The 22,635-nt window shown below is 37.7% G+C and overlaps 1 protein-coding gene across 1 annotated transcript in view; it reads right to left on the bottom strand.

The window, feature by feature from the left end:
- Positions 1–20,907, bottom strand: part of LOC113142735 (solute carrier family 12 member 9) — a 52,301-nt gene extending 31,394 nt beyond the window's left edge. The window contains exons 1-6 of the mRNA XM_026327923.1: positions 20,688–20,907; positions 17,500–17,634; positions 16,848–16,985; positions 16,221–16,535; positions 14,149–14,256; positions 13,964–14,075 (exon numbers count right to left, since the gene is read on the bottom strand). Of these exons, the coding sequence (XP_026183708.1) occupies positions 13,964–14,075; positions 14,149–14,256; positions 16,221–16,535; positions 16,848–16,985; positions 17,500–17,634; positions 20,688–20,907 (1,028 nt within the window). The remainder of the gene's footprint in view (positions 1–13,963; positions 14,076–14,148; positions 14,257–16,220; positions 16,536–16,847; positions 16,986–17,499; positions 17,635–20,687) is intronic.
- Positions 20,908–22,635: the final 1,728 nt, after the last annotated feature.

Genomic DNA, 22,635 nt, shown 5'->3' with positions numbered 1-22,635 from the left:
CAAATAACCCAATAGTTTTTCCCTTTATATCTTTACCATCTTTATAAGAAAGAGGTGACGTACAGCAAAATGTGATGATGGTCAAACTGATCAAACTGTCATAGTACTTCATAAGGCTTAAACTGAGTCAATGACATCCAAATACTAATAGAACAATAATAAGTAGTAGGTAACCCTTTAAATGTTGATTTCTGGAGAAATTTGTGCAAACATATTAATAAATTAAGACTCAAAAATATACTACATATTATATACATTATTATTATTATATAATGCAGCCTATTATGAAAAACGTGAAGAGATTATTACATTTGACAATTATTCTAACAACTTTAAGCAAGTCTACAGGAAGTTTGTCTTTGTCAAAGAGTAGCTAGCTCCTGAGAAGCAATAAGCTTTGAATAATGTGTAGCGGACCTAAGGCAGGAATATGTTCACATTCCAAGACTGAGGAAGGAATTTTAGTGACCTACTGTATTAAGGTAAACAACAGGAAGTGGCACAGCCATCTCCACCAAATACTGCATTGTCAAGTCTCCATTTGACAAAGAACAGACCGCCGGCTCTTACTAAGAGAACCCCTCTTAACAAACAGACTCCCCTGCTCACACCCGGCCATAAATACCTTAAAACTGCTCCCTTCCAGAAAGGACCTGAAACCTCTACAATGAGTTATGAATTGGTCTTGTTATATTTCTGCTTTGACTGTTAAATATGTAACGTGTGACCACACTTACATAGAGCATCTCTGTCAGACTATGGTGTAATATATCATTAATGCTTCTTGTTAATACATATTCCTATGTGAAGTTTTAATCGACTCATTTATGTTGTTGCTGAACTATTGACTCTTTGCTGGGTGGAAAAAGAAATTGTTTGCCTTAAGTATTTGTTTAATTGCTTTCACTTGTGTTATTGGACCTGCTACGCATAGGGATCATTGTTCCACACGGACCATAATCACTGTCGCACAAAGCATTTCCATATCAAAAGTTGGCGCTATAGCACAGAAAGAAACTGTCCATAAAAGGCAGAAAATGTCCAACGTTTTGGATCATTTCAATAATGAGGCAATGTGTGTACTGTAAAGTAGAACTGCCGAACCACAACAGCACTTCGTCAATGCTTCAACATCTGAACGGAAAGCATCCAGTTGTGAACCAGACCGGCTCACCCAGCGGAGCTGACACAAGGTAACATCATTTTAAGGTATCGTTTACACAATAGTATTATTGTAAAAAAAAATGTATCCGATTACTTGAGTAATCGTTGAAATATTCGGTAAAATACTCGACTCCATAAATGATCGATAGGTGCAGCCCTACAACACTTAAAGGAAAGATTAGTCTCTTGATTCACACAGACCAGTGAGACTGCACCATCATAATCAGAGAACTGTGAACCAATCACCAACAAGGATGGAGCACCTCCTGGACCAACCACATCCTGTCACGCACGATGACAGACTAACCAGATGGATTTTCCGCCCAGCGTGGCAAGACACAAAGAAAGTACGCAGACAGACACACCCAGAGATTTTCTGATTTTAGAGCGTTTTGCAGACTCCTCAAGAATCTCTCGCTCTGAGGACAAAGACCCTAGGAAAGAGAGGGAAGAACAAGACTGCTTTTACTGCCCACGCGGCGGAGTGACCCAAGGACATCCTCCCTGCGTGTGGCTGTTATTCAGCAAACAGCGCAAATCAACCAAACTCCACAGGACAACCCTGAAGCAGCCAGAAGCAGATTGACAAAAGGCGATGAACAGACTCCAGGCCTGCAGTCGAGGACTTCGGGGAGTGCCTACGTCTCTCCTGGAAACCCGCAGGCAGACTGCAGTTGGACCAGCCCACAGCAGAACAGACCAGGTCTCAGTAAACCCAAGGTCAGACAAGTAACCCGTGGCTGTGCTGGTTGTCTCACACTGATCAGGTGAGATCCATAGTTACTTAGAGTTTCCTCCTGAACTGCTGTTTAGACCTCAGACTCAAACACAGAACCTAAACTGATTTCAAGATTTCTTTGCCACCACTGCAAACAACCTACTGCTAGACTGTTATATTTTATTCATTAATTCATATAGTTTCTCTGATCAGTTCTCCTGCCGTTCCCCCCTATTCAATTCAATTCAGTTTTATTTGTATAGTGCCGAATCACAATACAATCATCTCAAGGCACTTTACAAAAAACAACAAAAAAAAAAAAAAAAAAAAAAAAAAAAACCCAACAATTCCCTTATGACCAAGCACTTGGCAACAGTGGAGAGGAAAAACTCCCTTTAGCGGAAGAAAAAACCTCCAGCAGAACCAGGCTCAGTTTGGGCGGCCATATGCCTCGACCAGTTGGGGTGAGTGGATAGAAGAGAGAGAAAAGAACAGCAACAATAAACAACAAATAGACACTGCAGGTTGGTGGGGCCAGTAACTGCACATCAACAATATACAGCTCCAGGACCAGGGACACCTGCAGAAGGTACAGAGAGCTACTACCACATACTATGTGTCATATGTATGACTATGTAAATAGTGTGTATCTACCGTGTAAATAGTTGAATAAATCTTAAAAAGGCATCTGGCATCATTTATGTTATTTCACACAATAAATACACCACTGTATGCGGGAACTCTCCCTGAGATTGTAGACTGATATCCTGTATTGTTCATTAATCGACTGGTTGATCTGCCATCAAAGGACCTGGTGCCCCAAAATTATGAAGATGGTTTGATATTCATAATTCATAAACAAGACATAAACACATGCTACAAATGTAAATATCTTTGTCTTTGGGTTTGCATGTTTTAAGATTTGAATTATATAGGCTAATTATATAGGCTAAATGAAGACAGTAAATATGGGCTAAGAAAAAATGTGTTTGATACAATAATCTGCAATACTTTGATTGGTTTGACTGCTGACTGTTTGTTCTGTTGTAATACATACTTATATATTTGCCTAATGTTGAAGAGGGTTGATGTAATTATGGCTATGCTATGCATGTTAACCTACCTCCATCACCTGTCTTTCTTTTTCTCACAGTATCCTCTCCACAATTCTGAAGTTTAGCTTCATCGGGCGAAGTCTTTTAATATTTCTATTCTAATAGCCTAACGACTCAAAGGGCCAGTCCAGAGTCTTTAGTTAAATTATTAGGTTCTTTAGGTTTTGCTTTTAGACAGGTTCAATTTCAACAAATCCAGAGGCTGCTGAGATTATTTTCTTCATGTAAAGAGATATACCAGGAGTCAGTTAATAAAGTCGGTTATAGTGACACAGTACAATGTATTTATGGCACCCAAATAAAATTATTTTAGGCAATTATTTCATAGCTTCTGTTACATGCGCCTTGGAAAAAATACCAAGGTCTGGACCTTGGGGACCTCAATGGTTGGTGCGGCCATGAAGACAAGTACAATTTTTATGTACATTTGACTTCAAATGTTTTTATTCAGTTCAAAGGTCATTGAACTATAATGCAAAATGTTTAAGCGACCATGGATTTTAAGTCCAGCTTGAATCTCAACAAAACAATCTTTGTGACAACAGGCCAAACTCAACCCACTGAAGAAGATGTGATGATGTTAAAAGCTCTGGACGAGGCAAATAAGTTGACCAGGATTGTTTAATCATGCAAAGTTTTAAAGGCCTATAATTATCAGCCTCCACCATCTGTCAAGTTCTAATCAGTAGTGAATAGCTATTACCGTATTGTCTGGACTATAAGCTACACTGGAATATTAGTTGGTTTTAGTAAAAGCGCTTGTTGAACAGATAAAAACATATATAAGTCACATTTCTAATTATACTAATTATAGTCTAAAGGAGTTGTAGTTTAGCAAGAACATGTTTGTACTTTTTCAGTGGTACAGTATTAACTCCAGTTGAGTCAAGAGTGCCAAGAGTGGCACTGACTAGAGCATGACAAGCCAGAGAAAAAAAGTGTAACTTACAGCCCAGAAAATTATTATATTCTTAACACTAAATTATTTCATTATTCAATTAGGCCTGCAATCACTAATTTTTCAAATCAGTAAAAATTGATTATTGAATAGTGTGTCTCACTCAGCAGACAGACTTCTGTTTCACCTAATGTCAATGCACACTGCTTTCAAGACATGGACAGGAAACCCATTTCATTTCTCCATGGTTTTTATACCTCATGTCTATATTTCCCCTAGCACATTTACTGAATTCGTAAAGACAGCATTAGCCTATACAGGGCAGACAGTTTTTGTTTTTTTACCACTACTGCTGACAATAAAAACGGCATACCCACGCACATCCATGCACACACAATGCGTTCAGGTGTTATCATTTTAATGCACCCAGCACACAACAGGAGACTGTCCAAGTGAGAGGTCTCAGATGAGGAGAAAATCCAGCTGATTTCAGTGAGCGGCAGTGTTGCCTTTGGTAGTATACGGAGGCACACCGGAGTGTCTGGTCCATATTCCTTGGACAATTGCATTCTACATGCAGCTCACTGCGATAATGTCTAGCAACGTTCAAGTGCATATCTGAAAGCTTACCACTCCATTAGGGTTATTGTGCCACAAACTTTTGCTTTCAGTGAAATTCAATTAAACAAGCACCTTTTTGTTTTCTATATTGTTTTGTCTGATTATTTAATTACTCAAAAGCATAATCAAGTGATTATTAAAACAGTTGTTTGTTGCAGCCCTACTTAGAATTGCTATTTTATATAACCTAGCATGAGTAAGATTAGACCAGTGATGTCTGCAGCCATAAACAGAGTTTATCAATCATTTATATCAGAAGATAAAGTGGTTCAAAATGTTCTGTGTTCCTTCAAGCTCATTTATTCAGGGGGACAAATGTACCAATATCCACTGAAAAAGAACAAGATTAAAGAGGAAGTGATGACTACTGTGTCAGATTGCCTAATAGAGAGATCCTGGAATAAGTGGCTCACTTCAGTGAAGGTGTGTGTATGGATGGGTGTGGGGGTGTGGGTGTGTGTGTGTGTGTGTGTGTGTGTGTAAAAGATGATGCACTAGATATGGAGGAAGAGAGATCAGAGACTACGAAACCCCACAGCAGGATGTGCATGATTATGGCCTGCCCCCTACCTCTTTTCAATACAACACAGCTAGAGACAGGAGAATTAGAGCGCAAAGCATTTCTCTCTGTCCCCTGATCCATCTCAATCTCTCTTTGTGTTTCAGTACACACACACATCCAATCCAGCTATTCCCCTCCCTCATCACCTCCATCTCCCTCATCATGATGTTTTTAAAACCCATTCACAGGGGTTTTTTTTCCCCTACTTTTCTATCTCAGTCCTCCCCCTCTCATTTTATTTCTACTTGTACCAGTGTCCATTCTCTGTCTCACTTTCTCTCGTAATTAAGAGTCTCATCACGTTTTCTTTCAGGTCCAGTGATTTTAATACTTATTATCATGGCCCTATTAAGTATTGTTCACTCCATCCAAAGGTCTAAGCACACTATTATTTCACATGGAGGTTGAGAGAGAGGCAGGCAATACACAAGCATGCACACATACACGCTTTTACATTATCACAAATCAACTAAACAAAGGTTCTCCGGAGAAGTTAACACCACCCTCAAAATTAGAAAATGCCAACTACTTTGTTTATTTAGGATGTGTGTGAATATGTACATGAATGTGTGTGTGGAATAGGCACTGCTGTGAAAACTTTATTAACCATTATTTTAATCACACTTTCTGACATATTCATAACACTAAAAACCTATTGGTCTAAAACACAAGCACGGGGTGGGGGTGTCTCAGTGTATTTGTGACACAAAAAAAAGGGAGAATCATGCATGAAAATTTCTAAGCATGATTAGGAATAAATGTGTGTGCACGTGTGTGTGAGAGGTGTGCGATGATGTAGATCAAAACTTGCAGGCTGATTATTAATTTCTATGACATGCAGCAGGAACAAAATAAATCTCAAAAAGCTTGACATTTCCAAACTAGCTCTCAAAAACAATGTTGATGCAAACCTGGTGACAGCTATGACAAATGAGTTGTGTGTGTGTTTGTGAGAGACAGAGAGATGGTATCCATGTGTCAACAGAATAAACAACAAATTGTATTCTGTGTGATAATTTTGTGTTTATTCTAAAACTGTGCAAGGGAGTATTGCTTATATATGACTCAGTGTGTGTGTGTGGCCTGCATAGTAAATATTGATCAGATCATGCAGCTGAAATGAGCTCTACCATCCAAATAAGAGAACAAAAGCATGAGGGTGTGAGTGACAGATTAAAGGAGCGCGTTTAGAGAAATGGAGGAAGCAAAGCTAAATGATTAAAAGTAGCCTGCCGAGATTGTTTTGCCGATTGTTCTCGCCGCTTCTGGTCCTCTCAATCCTTCAGCTCATTTGTTTACCATTCTTATTTTCACCCTCATTTGTGTATTCACACATATTCGTCTTTTTATCCATCATTTCATGTGTTTGTGCTTCTGATAATTCAACAGCGCTTTCATCAAACATTACGGATTAATTAACTGTAAGTCTTCAAATTGAATGAAAAATTAAATGCTGACATCCGGAACAATTGTCAGTATTTAGGTATATTATAGCATCAGCATAAACATTCACAAACAGTGTGTTGTCTCAGCTCTAAGGTGAGGTCACTCCTCATCAGGTCTAACATAACAACTGAGGATCATCTAGTTTAATGATCCAGAGGAAAAAGAGCAGAACGGTCAATAAACGCTCAAGTGGGATCAAAGATAGTTAGCAAAATGGCTCTGTCTTATGACTAATATCACTGTTCTGCTTGTTGCACTATTATGTGACCATTTGTGTGCAGTGTAGATATGATGGTCATGTAAGTCAATACTCTGACTCCCTGTAGAATAAAAAGCTTAATCCCACTTCATTCAACAATATACCGACAGCATTTATTTTAATGTATTTTTATTTTTGTTTTCCCTTTTCTCCATGTTTGCAAATAGGGAGGGGAAGATACAGTAGGAGATGGTTTTCCATAAAAGCTAATGGAATTCAATTATGCTTTTGCTGTACATAAAAAAGCTTTATCATCTTCATTAGACTTTTTAAAAACCTACATGTACAGTACACCTCAAGTTTCTACCGGCAGCTTTCTATTAAAAATGTTAAGCCTCAAGCACAAGCTGAGATAGCCAATGACATCACTAAGGCAGCCTGAAAATGAACTGAATTTTTTTTTAAAAATCTCCCTTAGAGGACATTATAACTGTTTTCTAGTTGAGTAGTTTAACTCATGACAAATAAATTGAACTTTTATGTGCCCCTTTAAGACCCCTTTTTTATTTTTATTTTTTCAAAGAGAGATTCACAAAGATCACATCCTTATTATATGGGTAACAGAATCAAACACAGTTTTGCAGGGTTCAAAAACAAAAACAAAACGTGTTTTGTAAAAGCATGCCATAATTGTAACCAAATTTGAAATTAAAGGGCATAATGTAGAAATATAAAAGGCAACACCACAGCTGAAAGACATGAAGGGGTAACAATTCTATGGCCGAGCATTTTACTACACTAGCTGGGAAAAACAAAGAACTCTTCCAGCAAGCACAGCCACTAGCTAAATCCTCAGAGCACACTTCAAAAAGTCTGAACAGTAACAGCCTGAACACGTGGATTTCAAAATGTGTTACTTTTACAGTCTGCATCTGGCCTGGTGTCCTCTGAATGAGCTCGGGCCTCTTTGAGAATACACCAGCACAGAACTACACCCTTTACTGCTGGGATTTAGTGCTGGTCTTTAGTCTTACTTCACTGTGACCTTGTAGGTACTGTTAAGAGTGTAGCCACCGTACATAAGGGGTTGGGATGAGATACAGACACATAAAGAAGCAGTAGAGGGAAAGCAGGGAAACAGAAACTAAAATGGGAGGCAGAGGTTGGCTGTAGAGTCAGAGAGAGGGGGAGAGTTAAGTGCTCTCAGAGGAGTATACTGTGGTTAAGGATTATTAAATGGGATCAATAACTAACAAGGCCTCTGTGCGCGCGCACACATGCACACTCTCCTTCTGCATCCCGTCTTTTCTCCCTTCTTCTAGTCTCCAGAGTTCCCACTCTCAAGACACTTCACCTGCACTCTGCACACCTCAGCTTCTCAAGAGTCTATCTACTCACATTTTAAAATGTTTAGCTAATTTTTTTCAATATTTTCATCTCGTTTTACAGGTGCATCGCCATTTCCAGTTTTCAGCCTCTCTATTCAATCATTCTTTGCACCACCTTCCAATTTCCAGCCACTTGTTTGTATTACTCGATCATTTACCCACAATGCTTGTAACTTGGGGTTACTGATAAAGGATAGCAATAGACAGCTTCTAAAAACAGGGTATAAAAAAAAAAAAAAAAGCCTTGAGAGAAAACACGTACACCATCTTCCACCATGTCTCCTGGAAATGTTTCTATATTACTATTCTATATTACTAAACTGTTTCCAGTTGTTGTGATCACAAATGTAATCTTTGGCTAGATTACGTTCTGAGGCAACACTTTTGATTAAATGAAGCAGCACATTTATGAATCACAGGACTCACTGTGAGGAGGTTGTGGTGGATAGCAGACGTATAAAATGCACCAGTGAGACAACAGAGTCTAGGGTGGATCCTGACTCCTGTTTGTGTACGAGTTTAGGTAAAAGAATGCTGGTTAAAAAATGTTTTGGTTGAAGAACCATGCGATTACTGTGGAATTTTCCTGTATTAACCCAAACAGATCTGGGAAGTTCTTATATTTAACAATATATATACTTATACTTATCTTATACTTAATAATATATATATATATATATATATATATATATATATATTGATTTTTTTTTTTTTAACAATATCCCCAGTCTTAATTGCACATAGTAAAACCCAAACAAATAAGGGATGTGGACAGAGAGCATTTGAGTCATTGCATTTCACTTTTTTTTTTTTTTAAAAAAGATAGCTGAAAGAACCCCTCAGTGAGAGTTACAGAAGACCACAGTTAGCCCAGAAGTGATGTCAGGCTTTCTGCTTTGTACTTATCAGTGCTTGTGTCAAATTAAAAAGTTGAATTTGGATTTAGCAGCTCCTATAGACAAAAAGTAATGTCTTCATCAATTATAATAAACTTTGTCACATCTGTCATGCACAACATCATGTTTTATTAAAAAGCCCAATCTCTCAACCTATGTCACAGAAAATCCTCCATTTTGCTCGTCTGATGCTCTTCATCCTTGCGTCCCTTCTTGCAACCCCTGCAGTTTTTAATTTAGACAGGCCATGCTGACGAGTTGTTAGCCCTCCTCAAACCAAATGGGGACCGCAATGAACAAAAAAAAAAAAAAAAAAAAAAAAAAGAGGGGGGGGATGACTGAAATTTCTGCTGCAGTGAAGAGATAGGAGTGAGCAACAAAAGGCAGGAACATGGGTGTGTGGATGGATGGATGAATGATAGACGGAGAGGAGGGAGAAAAGACAGGGAAGCCAAGAATGCTGCTGTGGGATGATAGTGCCAGGAGAATGGCATGGGGGAGGTGAGGGTGAAGAGAAACAACGAATGAGAAAAGACAAGAGGAGAAAGGATGCTGGACTTGTTGGCTTACAATGGCTAGAGCCTGGACAAAAAGGACAAGAAAACCTGAGAATGAGTGGGAGAGATGGAAATAGAATTGACAGTATGAGCAATGCCACACAAGGTGCCTCAATCTTTTCTGAAAAGAACAAACACAGCAGGAACTAAAAAGTTCATAAACATGACAAAAACAAACAAAAAATGTGCATGTTCAATTTTCTCTGCCTTTGGTCCACCGCAGTATTTTATTTGTGGCCAGTTGCCCTAACATCCTCATTTAATTTGAGGTTAGGTTCAGTGACAGTAACCATACATACAATAATTTAATAGCCAACAGGGGTGATAGGGGAGATATCTAACACCAAAAAAAAAAAAAAAAAAAAAAAAAGAATGACGAGGAAAGGATTGGAGGAGTGATGAGAGGCAGAGGCACTTTAAGGGGTGTGTGGTTGGCCCACACATCCACAACACTGCATGTCAGAGATATCAAAACAAAAGAAGGCTCAGAAGATTCAAATTAATATAATTAAGTCTGTTATTAATACAAAAGCTTCTATAGCGTGGGACAGATTAGCCCACAGGTCACTGACGCCAAGTATTGTGGAAAAGGAGTTGCAAAACACATGTATGTTGTTTGGACTCATACAGGCACAACAGTACCCAGAGAACCAGAGGGAATATTAAATCACTAGTTACATAATATTCCAAGATGAAAACAGTTCTAAAACAAAAAATGAGCAGTCATTACACAGCACCTTCACTCAGTTGCTTTAAGTGCAGATTTAAGTTTCTAATCCACACACACACACGCACACGCACACGCACACTCACACACAACCAAAAGAACTTGATAAAGTAGCGACAGGGCAATCTGTCATGGCTGGCTAGCTGGTCACATGAGGTTAATAGATTCCCCTCTATCTCACATCCCCTCAGCCTTCACCGGCTTCATCATCGGCCTTCTTACCATACTGGCATATAATCAGCAATAATCTCAAAACAGACAAAATATTGGGGAGATCTATTACTGTGACCTGGAAACCAGTTGTACAGCTTTCACATCAAAATGAGCTTTATTTTCTTTGCAGTACAAATAGCTGTGAAGCAGAAAATGTGCTGGTAAAACACGTAAAAGTACTGTCAGTGCATCTACAAAGTCAATCTCGAGCCAGTGAGATTTCTCTCTGGCAATCCTATATAGTGAGCGATTGCTAAATTATGTTAAATTTCTGTTGATTGCTGTCTAGAAAAAAAAAAAAAAAAAAAATCACCAAATCCCTTTTATGATTTCTCCCCATGATGAAATTCCATGAGTAGTGACAGCTCCACATATAGTGCATAATAAAAGAGTACGTATTGTTGAGCTATTTCATAACTAATGTTAAAACCAGGCGTGAACTTGCCAAAGCTGTCAGCTCTGGGTTAAATAACTTCATCTCTTGTTATAATTCCATGTTATAATGAGCACATGCTGACAATCCCAATATCCCCAACTCACCTCTGAGATCGACACACTCATGCTGACACAGGTAGGTTGATATAAAGTGCCCAGCCCAATCATTTTGAATAGCAGTTTTCCCTCCCCCTTGACATTCACTTTTAAATATAATCTTAACTACTTTGCCTTTTAAAACTATGATGCAGAACTACAATTTGTAGAAGGTAGCAATTTAGAAAAGTATATAAAGGTTAGTTTGTCACTCTAAATCTTACTTTTAAAGAGAGTAGAGCTGGCTGGTAAGAGAGCGTGGGTGCCACCCTTTGGACAACTTGTGCAACTACAACTGAATTTTCCTTTTGTAGTAACTTCCAAGTTTTTTTAAAAGCACATTTTTGTATTATAAATCAATACTTGACTCTCATGACAACTGAGCAAACACATCTGCTGATGAAGGCTATGTTGTTTAATGATCAAGGGAAAACCCACTAAGTGGACATTGACAATGGAAATGTTAACACAAAAATATATTCCTTCTTACACATTCTTTTGTGTAATTATATATTAATAAAGAAAATTACAGCTACATTATACTTTGTTATCAGGTTATACACAAGGTTGGAGCTTCTGTAAGGTATAAATGTTGACAAATATATATCAAACACATTTTCTTATATCTACTTAGAACACTACAGTGTTCAACAAATTGTTTATATAAAAATTTGTTTATATATTGCTTATAAACACTAAATAAGGCAGGGGGTAAAAAAGCTAACTATTACTTATCTTCAAGTGAAATCATAAATTGCACATGTGCTAAACTAGCCTCCACAATAATGACATCCCAAAATAATGAGACTGCAACAGCTACAGTTACCCTGGAGTCTTGTCTCAGGTGTGAGTGCTTCTCAGACATGTAATGTGGCACCATAACATGAAAGATGACTAATAGAGAAAGTCATATTTTAATCCATGATAATTTGGTTATCCTGCTCATCTGCATAAATTAATGACAAAAACTGTGCTGACTGTCTGCCTGACACATGCATGTGTGTCAGTGTGTGTGCTATTTAGAGTCTATGTAGACTCCGCATATTGCATCTGAAGCATCTTGCATTCATAATGGGTGACCTGTGTTTTGAATAATTTCAGAACGATTTGCACATGAAAAATACTATGCCATACCAAATATTGCTCTTTGTCTAATTTCCTTCCAAGAAATCAATAAAGTTTTATGATGCACTTAAGGTACTGTTGCACTAAAGGTACTCCACCAGATTTATTTCTGATAAGACTAAATACAATGCACTGTACTCGCACCATAAGTCACTCCTTAACACATTTTGCCCCTCGCATCCAGTCCCTTTTTCCAAGCTCCTCCTTGGCTGGCTGTTTAAAACAACTACTCCTGATTCTTAACATTTTCGCTAGAGGGCAGATTTGGAAAACTCCAAACCATATTTATTATTTATTTTTATTTCATAACCAGTCTGCTCAGCTTTGAGGAAGCTGAGGTTTCATTTTCTATATTACATTTCTCTTGTAGAATCTTGTATTAGTCATATGATCAGAGTTGAACAGGACTGTACACTAATACTGTAGGAACCAGATGTTGGTGGCTCTGTGAAGCTAGTTAGTTGGTTCTGACCATCAAATGTACATTCATGAAATGTTTTATATTGCGTCTATAGAACAGTCATTCAGTTCAACTTAGACCTAGTGGTCTAAGTAATAGAAGTTAAGCAAAGTAAAGCAAAGTAAACTGTTTCACAGGAAATCAGGTTTCTTTAGTTCTCAATGACAGAACCGTGTGGACAGCAAAGACTAACGTGAACAACAAACGTATCAAGACTATCTGTTCATTAGCAAGCAAAGAAAAGAAATCTTAGCTGTTTCAAATATACCCAAGCTTTCAACCCAACACACAAGGCATGATGTCACACATCTCTGCCGATGTCAATGGACAGTGTGCTGTAGTGTTGATATTTGTGTTGGTTTAAATTTATAATTACCTAATACACACTTTAATGACAAGTGTGAACAAGGTCCCACACATTCACCTTGGAGAGGTCACCAGTCTATCATATAGAAAACCATTCATGGTCACATTCACACCTACGGATAACTTAGTCACCCAATAACCTAACTGCATCTACAAGGATTGTGGAACAAAACCAGAGCAGCATGAAGAAACTCAAGAAGGCACAGAAAGAATATGGAAAGGCCTCAGGTGCCACACTATTGCTTTGCCAAAACTGGTACAGTAATATGTGTGAGATTCTAGGAGGAAAGACAGACCACTGCAGAGGTAGAGAAAGTGTGTTAAAATACACAGTCTCTTATCAGTGTGTGGTAGGCATACACATGGAAGACAGTGCAGTAGGGTAAATGATGGCAATATTGATCTCTGATGCTCTTTTATAGCCCTGTCATGTCAGTTTAGCACCTTGGCAACACTCGCTTTAGAGCTACATCAATACTGATCTCTGGCACTCGGCAAAAGACATATAGAGATAGAGGGAGAGGGAGGACAAGTAAATAGAAGTAAATAACAACTGCAACATCAGGGACAGCTCAAAGTATGAAGTGACTCCATAGGTGTCTGAAAGACTGTCAGTTGCTTGTTTAGTCTTTACCAAAAATCTTTCATACTGAACAAGCTTGTGGATTATGGGGGTTTGCAGTTTGAGTAGTTTCCTTGGGCAGTATATTATATTATATTATATTATTTTCTGACACAGTACTCTGACCTGAAAATTGCTTGTAACTGCTACAGTGATTTTTCAAGTATCCTGTTAGCAAGTCTTTGATACAGAAATAAATTGTTAATGAAGTTTGACCAGACAAAGGTGTCATTCACTGCAAAATGCTCTATTTAACAGCTAGTCAGTGTGCTGTTTGGTGCAGGGAAGGAATTGTACAAGTGAACTACTACTGTAAATGCTAAAACTTCTGTTTGTCTGTATGTGCATTACTGACCGGTCACAGGAGCAGGCCACCAGCACACTGAGCAAGTTGTAGATGATGAAGGTGAAGATGACAGCTGTGATGGTGCCACGGGGGATGGAGTAGCTGGGATTTTTCAGGTCACCTGATAGACAGATAGGTTTATATGCTCATAGATAATAAGGGCCACACAGACACACAAAACCTGGCTCACTTACCTGACATGTTGGAACCAGCCATGATGCCGGTGCAGCCATTGAACATCACAGCAAAAACTGTGGCAAATGTCATCATTGTTCCTGTTGTATAATCCACAGTGTAGTCGGCTACAAGAAGAGAAAAAAAAAGAGAGAGATAAACTGCTAATCTTATCAATATCAGTCTTCGAGAAAAGTTCAGTTTGGTTTTCTAGAGGTTGAGTCATGACAACTGGACTTTCAGTTTTTAGATCACAATGTTTCACCACTCATCCAAGTGGCTTCATCAGTCTGAAACGTTTCGACCTAAAAACTTGAAGGTCCAGTTACCATGACTCAACTTCTAGATAACTTCCCCTGGATGACTGAGAATATTCACAGACATACCTGTATTTCAGTTTGGTTTTTTTGCAGCTAATCTTCTGTATCTGCTTACCATCCAACTCCATCAGGGTTTCACAGAACAGTATTTACTCACAGGATGTTGTCTCTACTTGTACGGTAAGATATGAAAGTGTTCTCTGTCTTTTCTATTTTTGACTACACACCAATTCTAGAGAAAATAAACATTTTTTTGTTAAACGTGAACAATTGGAAATAGATATACTGGTGACTAAGATTATGACCAGACTTTAATCTCAACTAACACTTGAACAAAAACATCTTTCAGAATTGAACAAAACTCCTAAAAACTACTTTAATGATAAGGTTATGAAGGCATATAAAAATAATTTAACAGTTTATATTAACTGCAGTTTATGTCTGTTAAGTTGTCAGTATAATGATTTGATGACTTAGAAGTAGATTTGGAATGTCACTCCACTCAGGGCCATGTGGTCTTAAAAATGTAGACAATCACTAAAGATTTGAATGGTAAACATGATTTTTCTCTGGATCCGATATTCTCAAAACACATTCAAATGATAACATGTAAAATTATAATTACACATGTCTGTGTGTGTTTTCTGTTTAGTCAGACCTTTGTATAATTTATAGCCTGTGTGTATAATAGTTCTAACGTGCCTGGGTGTATGACCAAGTTACAGCAATTAGCTTAGTAATCATGTGCTTGGATTTAAATTCCTGCAAGTGCTGGGGTGGATAAGAACCAGAAAACATGTACAACATTTAACTAGGGATCAATCAAAAGTTCTGTCCTTACAGCAAAGCATGAAAAGATTGAGCAATTTCAGGGAAAACAACAGGTACATAGGTGCCAACAGGTCAAATACCACCACCGCTGAGAGTTCCTAGTTCAGTGCAGGACGACCCATAGACAACAGTGGAATTAGCATTGAAAAGGAGCATACCATAGGGGAAAAGAACAGTCCCAAATGAGGGGAAAATTTTGGGGGCTGTGAGTGTGAAAATAAATGTGTAACGAAATCTACACCATTGGGGTCAATCTTCCAATAAGCAACAATTAAATGCATAAGTTATTAACACATTGGATCAAGTGATAAATCAGACACTAATAACTGTAATATAGTAATCTTTTTAAGCCTGTTGTCTGATATAATAGGTTAGTAGAATTAACAGAGTACATTTTTATCTCAACTGCTTAAACTCTCAACACAATGCTTTTTAAAGGGCTCTGATGGATGGATGGATGGATGGATGGATAGATACTTTATTCATAATGATGACCATATTCAGGATGATGACCATATTGTGTAAACCATATTGTGCCTTCAGGATAAAACTGTCCTTAATAGGCTCATCCAAAACCCTGATTTAAACTGCACAGAAGATCTGTAAAGGGAACCCAGAAATGGAAGTTTACAGACACTACCCATCCAGTCTGATGGAGCTTGAGAGGATCTACCAGTATGAATGGGATAAACTACCCAAATCAAGGTGTGCAAAGCCTTTACAGACTTGCCAAATAACACTCCAAGTTGTAACTGATGCCAAAGGGGCTTCTAATGGGCTGAATACTTTTGTAAGCAAGAGATTTCAGATTTTGATCCTTATTCAATTTTCAAAGATATTGCAATTTTACTTGTCAACATCCCTGAAATTATTAATGTAAAAGCACACCCTGAGAGCACAATTTATGACTAAACTACTATATTTGGTCCAGTCTTGCTTACCAAACAGGTTCCCCTGCAGTGTGTCCAACTTAAAGCCAGTAAAGTTGGCTGTGGTGGGAAACATAGGGCCGGATCTATTGCCTGTGGCAGAGCTGGGCAGGTTGATGGTGCGAGGCCGAACAGCAAAGAAGCTGATGAAGATGGTCACAAGGACAAACATGACCACCAGGAAGATGATGAAAGTGGTCTTGGCATAGATGTGGGCTCCCACCAGGCACACCAGCAAGCAGAGCAGGGCGATTGTGGTGGCATAGAGCAGAGACCACCAGTAGCCTGAGGGCAGGACCTGGTACGACATATTGGCCACAGTCCCATCTATAGATGTGTGAGGGAGGGATGGCATGAGGGAAAAAATAAGGACAAAGACTTTGTTGATACCTATAGAAGATTGGAACATTTTAAAAGCTTTAGGACAAAATATGGCAGCAGGAAACTCCTTTTCTCATATGCTTCATTTACCCAGACATTACCTGTGCTTTACGCTGTGTTCTATAAAGTTCCTGCTTTTTACGCTGTTCTATGCACTCACAATTTACTTTTCAAACCAAAATGCAAAAGCATGCTAACCTGCAAGTATTTAAGGTTTACAAGGTTTACACAGGCTTACAAGCTGTTAAACTCACTTACCTTCAGGCACTCCAAAGGTGGCCACAACGGCTTCTACCAGACCTAACACAAATAGAGCGCTACCACACACATTAGCCAGGAAGAACATGATGCCGATGCTGCCACCAAACTCTGGACCCAAAGCTCGGCTGATCATGTCTGAATGAAGTTAAGCAAAAAGACACTTGCCTTTTGTTAGATACAGTTGAAAACAGATATGTGTATTATTGTATTCTAATAGAAAACATTCTGTGCTAAAAACCTTGATATCAGTGACATGAGGGCATTTTCAATAGAGATCTCTTTTACAAAGGGTCAGTTTCAGGTTAACCCTCATGTATTGTTTGGGATGTTTTCATCCCAAACATAACGAAAGAGTAGTGTTTTCGAACAGTGCACAAGGGTGTAGGGAAAGATTGAACGCAATAGTTTGACATTCTACAAAATGTATTTGTTTTCTAACTGAGCAGGCAGATAAGAAGATACTATACTTGTGTCAGTCAGTTAAATATAAAACTACAGCCAGAAGCAACAGAAGGTTAGCTTAGCTTTGCATAAAGACTGGAAGTGGGGGCCAGTTTTACTTTCTGAAGCCAGTGTGTCACATCTATGCACTGATTATGCTAGCGATACTGAGGTTTTCACATACAGATGTAATGTGTGAAAAAGATACAATAGGCTCCCCCAGCATCCAGGGCTCCATTGGTGGAGATGGCACAGACTGACAGCACAGTCATAGAGATGATGAAGTAGGCCACCAGGAACATGGCAATAGCTTGGTACAGTCCACACTGTCCCACCACAAAACCTGGTCAAATAAAATAGACATCCAATCAGAAAAAAAATGGTCAGCTGGCTGGAAGTTGAACTTTTGGCCTTAGCAGTAACATCATTGTAGTACAAAGAAGGAAGTTAAACTTTCTGGAAATGCCCACCACACAGACAAGCAATATAATGTAGCACGAGGACCACATTAATGCACCTTAGATACACTGTGCTAGTAGTTTATGATAAATGCATTTCTGATAATCTTATAAGAAATCTAAATTAAAGTGGCTGTGTACAAGTGCAAAGAATGACCAACTTCTCTAAGTGAAACTGGAATCACACAGAGATTATTTTAATTTCTCTTCATGCCTTCGATGTTGCAGTCTGTATCTGTATCAAAAAAAAAAAAAACCCTCCTAAAATGCTTGGGAACTATTTTGCATAAAGAACAGCAATAAAATCAGCAAGGAGTGATGAGCAGAGGCAGCTTTCGTATTTGTAAGTTGATTAAAATACAACACCCACACTATCTATACTACTTGAGAAAGTTAACAACATGAAGGGATTACTATGAACACATGAAAATAAGCGTGAGTGCGTTTGTTCCCCAGTACCCACACTGACTATATTTAATATAATGGAAAATACTAGATAATTATAAATATGAAGAAATTATGGAGTTTAAATATTTATCTTTTAATTGGAATATTCTGTTTTGGATAGACAAAAATAATCAGTTTGATTTAGAATATCTCTAGAAATATCACTGTAAATGATGTCTACATTCTTTAACTCAAGGGTTTTTATCAATATCTTAAATAATATTTATTGATACTGTCAGTCGAAGTGAAAAAAATATTACATGCATAAAGATTTCTTACAGTATACGTGCTGCATAAAATGAATAATGTTTAAACTTAAACATAATAAGGTCACTTCTTCATTTTCTAATTCACAGCTCTCTAAATAAACCCAGCAGTTTACTCCAGACAGAGTTCTAGACAGTAAAAAATATAGTGCATAGTGATCTACTCCAAGGTAGAAAATGTAAATAAAGTATGGGTGCTGCTGAAACATATTCAGAATATAGAAAAAAATAATAATAATAATAAATAAAAATAAAAACATAAAAGTTTAGGAAAATTCTTGTGATAATTTCCTACAGGTTTTAAACACACTCTGGTCTAGATCAAGAACTCAAAGGCAACTTGAAATTGATATTTGATTTTTGCCATGAACACAATTCAGCCAGCCCTCAAAATAACATGATACTCCCTCCAAACATAATGTATGAAAAGAAATGTTTTATAACATAACCAGTACAGATACTAGTACTGTTTCACTGTCTTGGTGACCCTGAATGCTGAGAAAGGTGCCTACAAATAAATTGTATTATTATTATAAATATGTAATTTAAACAACTAAATTCTAACATCTCATTAAGGTGGGAGAAGACAGTAGCATAAGACTTTTTACTACTGTGTCATTTAATTATACTTATGTGTAATCAAAGACTGATTAATATGTTTTCATGGAGTGTTTTTATCCATAGTACCTTCTGCAGTTATCATCATGTAGAATCAGCATATTTTATAAATACAATGCTTTTGTTTTAGCACCGGTAGGAACATTATGCAAATGGTAATCTTTTTATTTTAAATGCAAATGACATAATTCAATTACATTGGGAATGAGAATAAGTCTACAAAGACAGTTTGATTAAAAATTGTTACCCTCTTCATTTTTCACTCATGTCGAGTTAAACTTACAGAAGTTTCACATCCACAATGAAACCACTGTTGGTTCCTGTGGAAAGTAACTTGTTATAGTGCGAGGACAGAAGTCTACACAGACAGTTACTATGTCCATGTGAGCCCCTGCATGTGCGTATCCACAGCGGCTGATGTCTCACGAGACTGGTGGGGAGGGGTCGGGGGGGGGGGGGGCAGAGAGCTAGAGAAAAACCTTAGTGTTGTAAAACAGGAAAAAAAGAAACAGAGGCACAACACTCAAATAACTGATAACACATAAAGGATGTGAGATGATGAAGTCACGTCTGGTTTGTAGCTTTCATGTTGTCAGCTGCCTCTTTATTTTTCCAGTTCTCACACCAGAAATGTGAAGCCTCTAAATTGCATTACATAACTACTCACTTGACATTAGTATTTTTCACAGGAAAAAAAAAAAACTTCTAATGACACAGAGCAGAATTACTTACTTCAGCAGTTATCCTTAAACTTACACAACAGGAATCCTTCCTCTAAATGAAGTAGACCCAGTGACAACAATAAGAAGGAAACCAGTAAGTTACCATTTTCTACAGAGAGCCAAACCATGAGAAAAATGTTACATATGCTTTCTTTTTTTAAAAACATACTGTTTTGCTATGCACAAACGTCTGCTATGATTACAGCATCTTTGCAAGATGTTGACATCAATTTTTAACCAATAAGAGCTCTCCTGCTCCGTGAAGGAATTATTCATCCATTAAAAACTGTCAAGTCAAAGTTTATTTCTATAGCACATGTAAAAAAACAACAGTTGACCAAAGTGCTGTACAGTTATAAAGAAACCCACGATCAACTGCTTTTGATTACATAAATTAACAATTGATTTGAGCTAAAATAAAACATAAATATAGCACCATCACAATTAATTAAATGTTAAACTGAGATATTGAGGGTTTTAATGGATACAAGTAATCGTTTAATCAACACATTCAATCAAAATGTGTCTGCTGAGCTAATTTTAGTGACAATAGAGATTCATGAGCTCACTTTGCATTTAACTGGTGATTTGATTTAATTTAATCAAATCTGGGCCATTCACAAATAGTTGTATGAAACAAAGTGAAAGTGAAGACCTCAGAGATACGAAATGACTGTGATTCATCTGCTTCTTAATCTAAAGCACCTTTATGAATAGTAACGAGTAACTAATTCACTGTGCAAGCATCAATGTGACCATAGACATGAAATAAAAAGCAGTCTTGTAATGTAGTTTACACTGCCTCAACACTTATTCAGATACATGAACACAGTTAATATTACTGTGGACCGTTTGACGGTGACACCTTTTCCCATCAACACTCACCTATTCTGAGAAAGACTACCACGCTGAACATTGACAGCAAAGTGGGGATCACCACACCGAAGAAGGTGGGGAGCTTCTTTGGTTGTCGCTGGGGGGTAGTCCTCTCCCTGGGGCTACCCGGGTGCGGTTCCACAGCCGGGCCGACCGGAGGTGGCCGCGATTCCGATTCATTGACGCTGGTAGAGAGGCGGTAATGGAGAAGAGGAGTTCGCTCTGTCATGTTAAAACCTGCCTCTGGACAAGCCGCACAACTTCAAGTACTGGGAGTCACTAATCACCAATATCCCACAGACTACAATCAATGCCCCTGATGTGTTTTTATCTCGGAAGTTAGCTAGCTGGTTAAGGGTTTATCAGCGACGCGTTCTGATTGTCGGCTTGTAAAAAGTGAACCAGCTACATAGCTGAGCCGAAAAGTGCTTTCGTTATTAACAAAATAACCTATAATAAAACCGCTGTAGTAAACTTATATATTAAACCGAAGAGTTATTCCACACGGCATTAAAGCTTTACAACGTACCCACTTTTAGCTACCGCGGCTCTGAACAACTATTAAATTTATCATGTGACAGACGCTGACTCGCCTCAATCGCAGCTAGGACTTCCGGTTACAACTATCAGCATAAAAGCCGGTGGCAGTTCGTCAATCAAGTTATAAATATTTTTACACCAAGAGGAAATTAACGCATTTTAAGAAAACTATACAACAGAAGCAAATTCGTTTTTTATTGTCTTATTAAATATACACACCCTACATTAACGTATGGCTATACAAAAATGCCTTAAAATCAATTGTACCATACAAACATCTCCCATAGGTATTAAGAGCCATTGCCTGGTGCCAAGTCAGACTGTATTATTCACCGAAAGAAATACCACTCATGTCAGTCCTTAAGACATAATGCATAGGCTATTTAGACCTTTATATAGACCTTTTTGTTTTGAAGGTGAATATTGTAGATCCCAGTATGTCTTGTCTGTTTATCTATGTAACTTGACAAATTGGTCTGACGCCTGGATTTCCCTGTATTTCTCCGTGCCCATGCTTCCCGTGATGTTCGTACTTTCGGTCATACGGGCACACGGGACCAATCAGATGTCGGCATTCTTCCAGCTGCTTTTAAAAAACTGCATGATATTAACATAATTACTACAAATGTGGAAATTTTAAAATACATTAAATACAAAATGTATTCTAGTTATCAATGCATTTTTAGTTGAAATTTTGATACAAGAATAAACCATTAAATATAAAAGGCAGTCTGCTTATTATTGTTTTATTTTTTATTTAGTGAAACTTCCAGTGTAAGTAAAAAGTCTTAAACTTTTAAACTCCTTTTAACGGTGCCATTCTGCATGGACCAATATGGGCAACGAAACTATAATATTAAAAATATTATGAAGCTTTACCAGATAAAACCAAACATGAGCCTTCTCTTCTTTCACTTCTGTATTCTCAAAAAACTATAAATCACTTGCCCACGTTTGAGGCCATAGTAGAGAAAGCTGTGGCCGATTTAACGCTTAAGTGATGAACATAATACAAAATAGTGCAACAGTGTCTTGGCCAACATGTCTCTCAAACAGGCTAAAGTTCTCACCAGTGAATAAATACTGTAGAAACAAATAACAGTCTGACTAGCAGAGTCTGAAAGTATTTTCTATAAAATATAGCAAAAGTTTGCTAAATAACACACACACACACATAAATGAAATGTGCATACAAAATCTACTAAAGTGATGCAGACATACTCTGCATCACATACATACATGTACATACATACATTCATACATCTTTTATATTCATATATATATATATATATATATATATATCAATTCAAAATTTCAAAAGTGATATTTCCTGAGATCTAAGATAAACAATGATAAATTTCAGTCCATTTACTTATTTAGCCTACTATATGTTAGTTTCCCACTTTTGAATCTACAT

This window comes from Mastacembelus armatus, chromosome 13, assembly GCF_900324485.2.
Source record: "Mastacembelus armatus chromosome 13, fMasArm1.2, whole genome shotgun sequence".
NCBI lineage: Eukaryota > Metazoa > Chordata > Actinopteri > Synbranchiformes > Mastacembelidae > Mastacembelus > Mastacembelus armatus.
The sequence above is the reverse complement of the archived record's forward strand: the minus strand, read 5'-3'. Positions and strand labels throughout refer to the sequence as shown.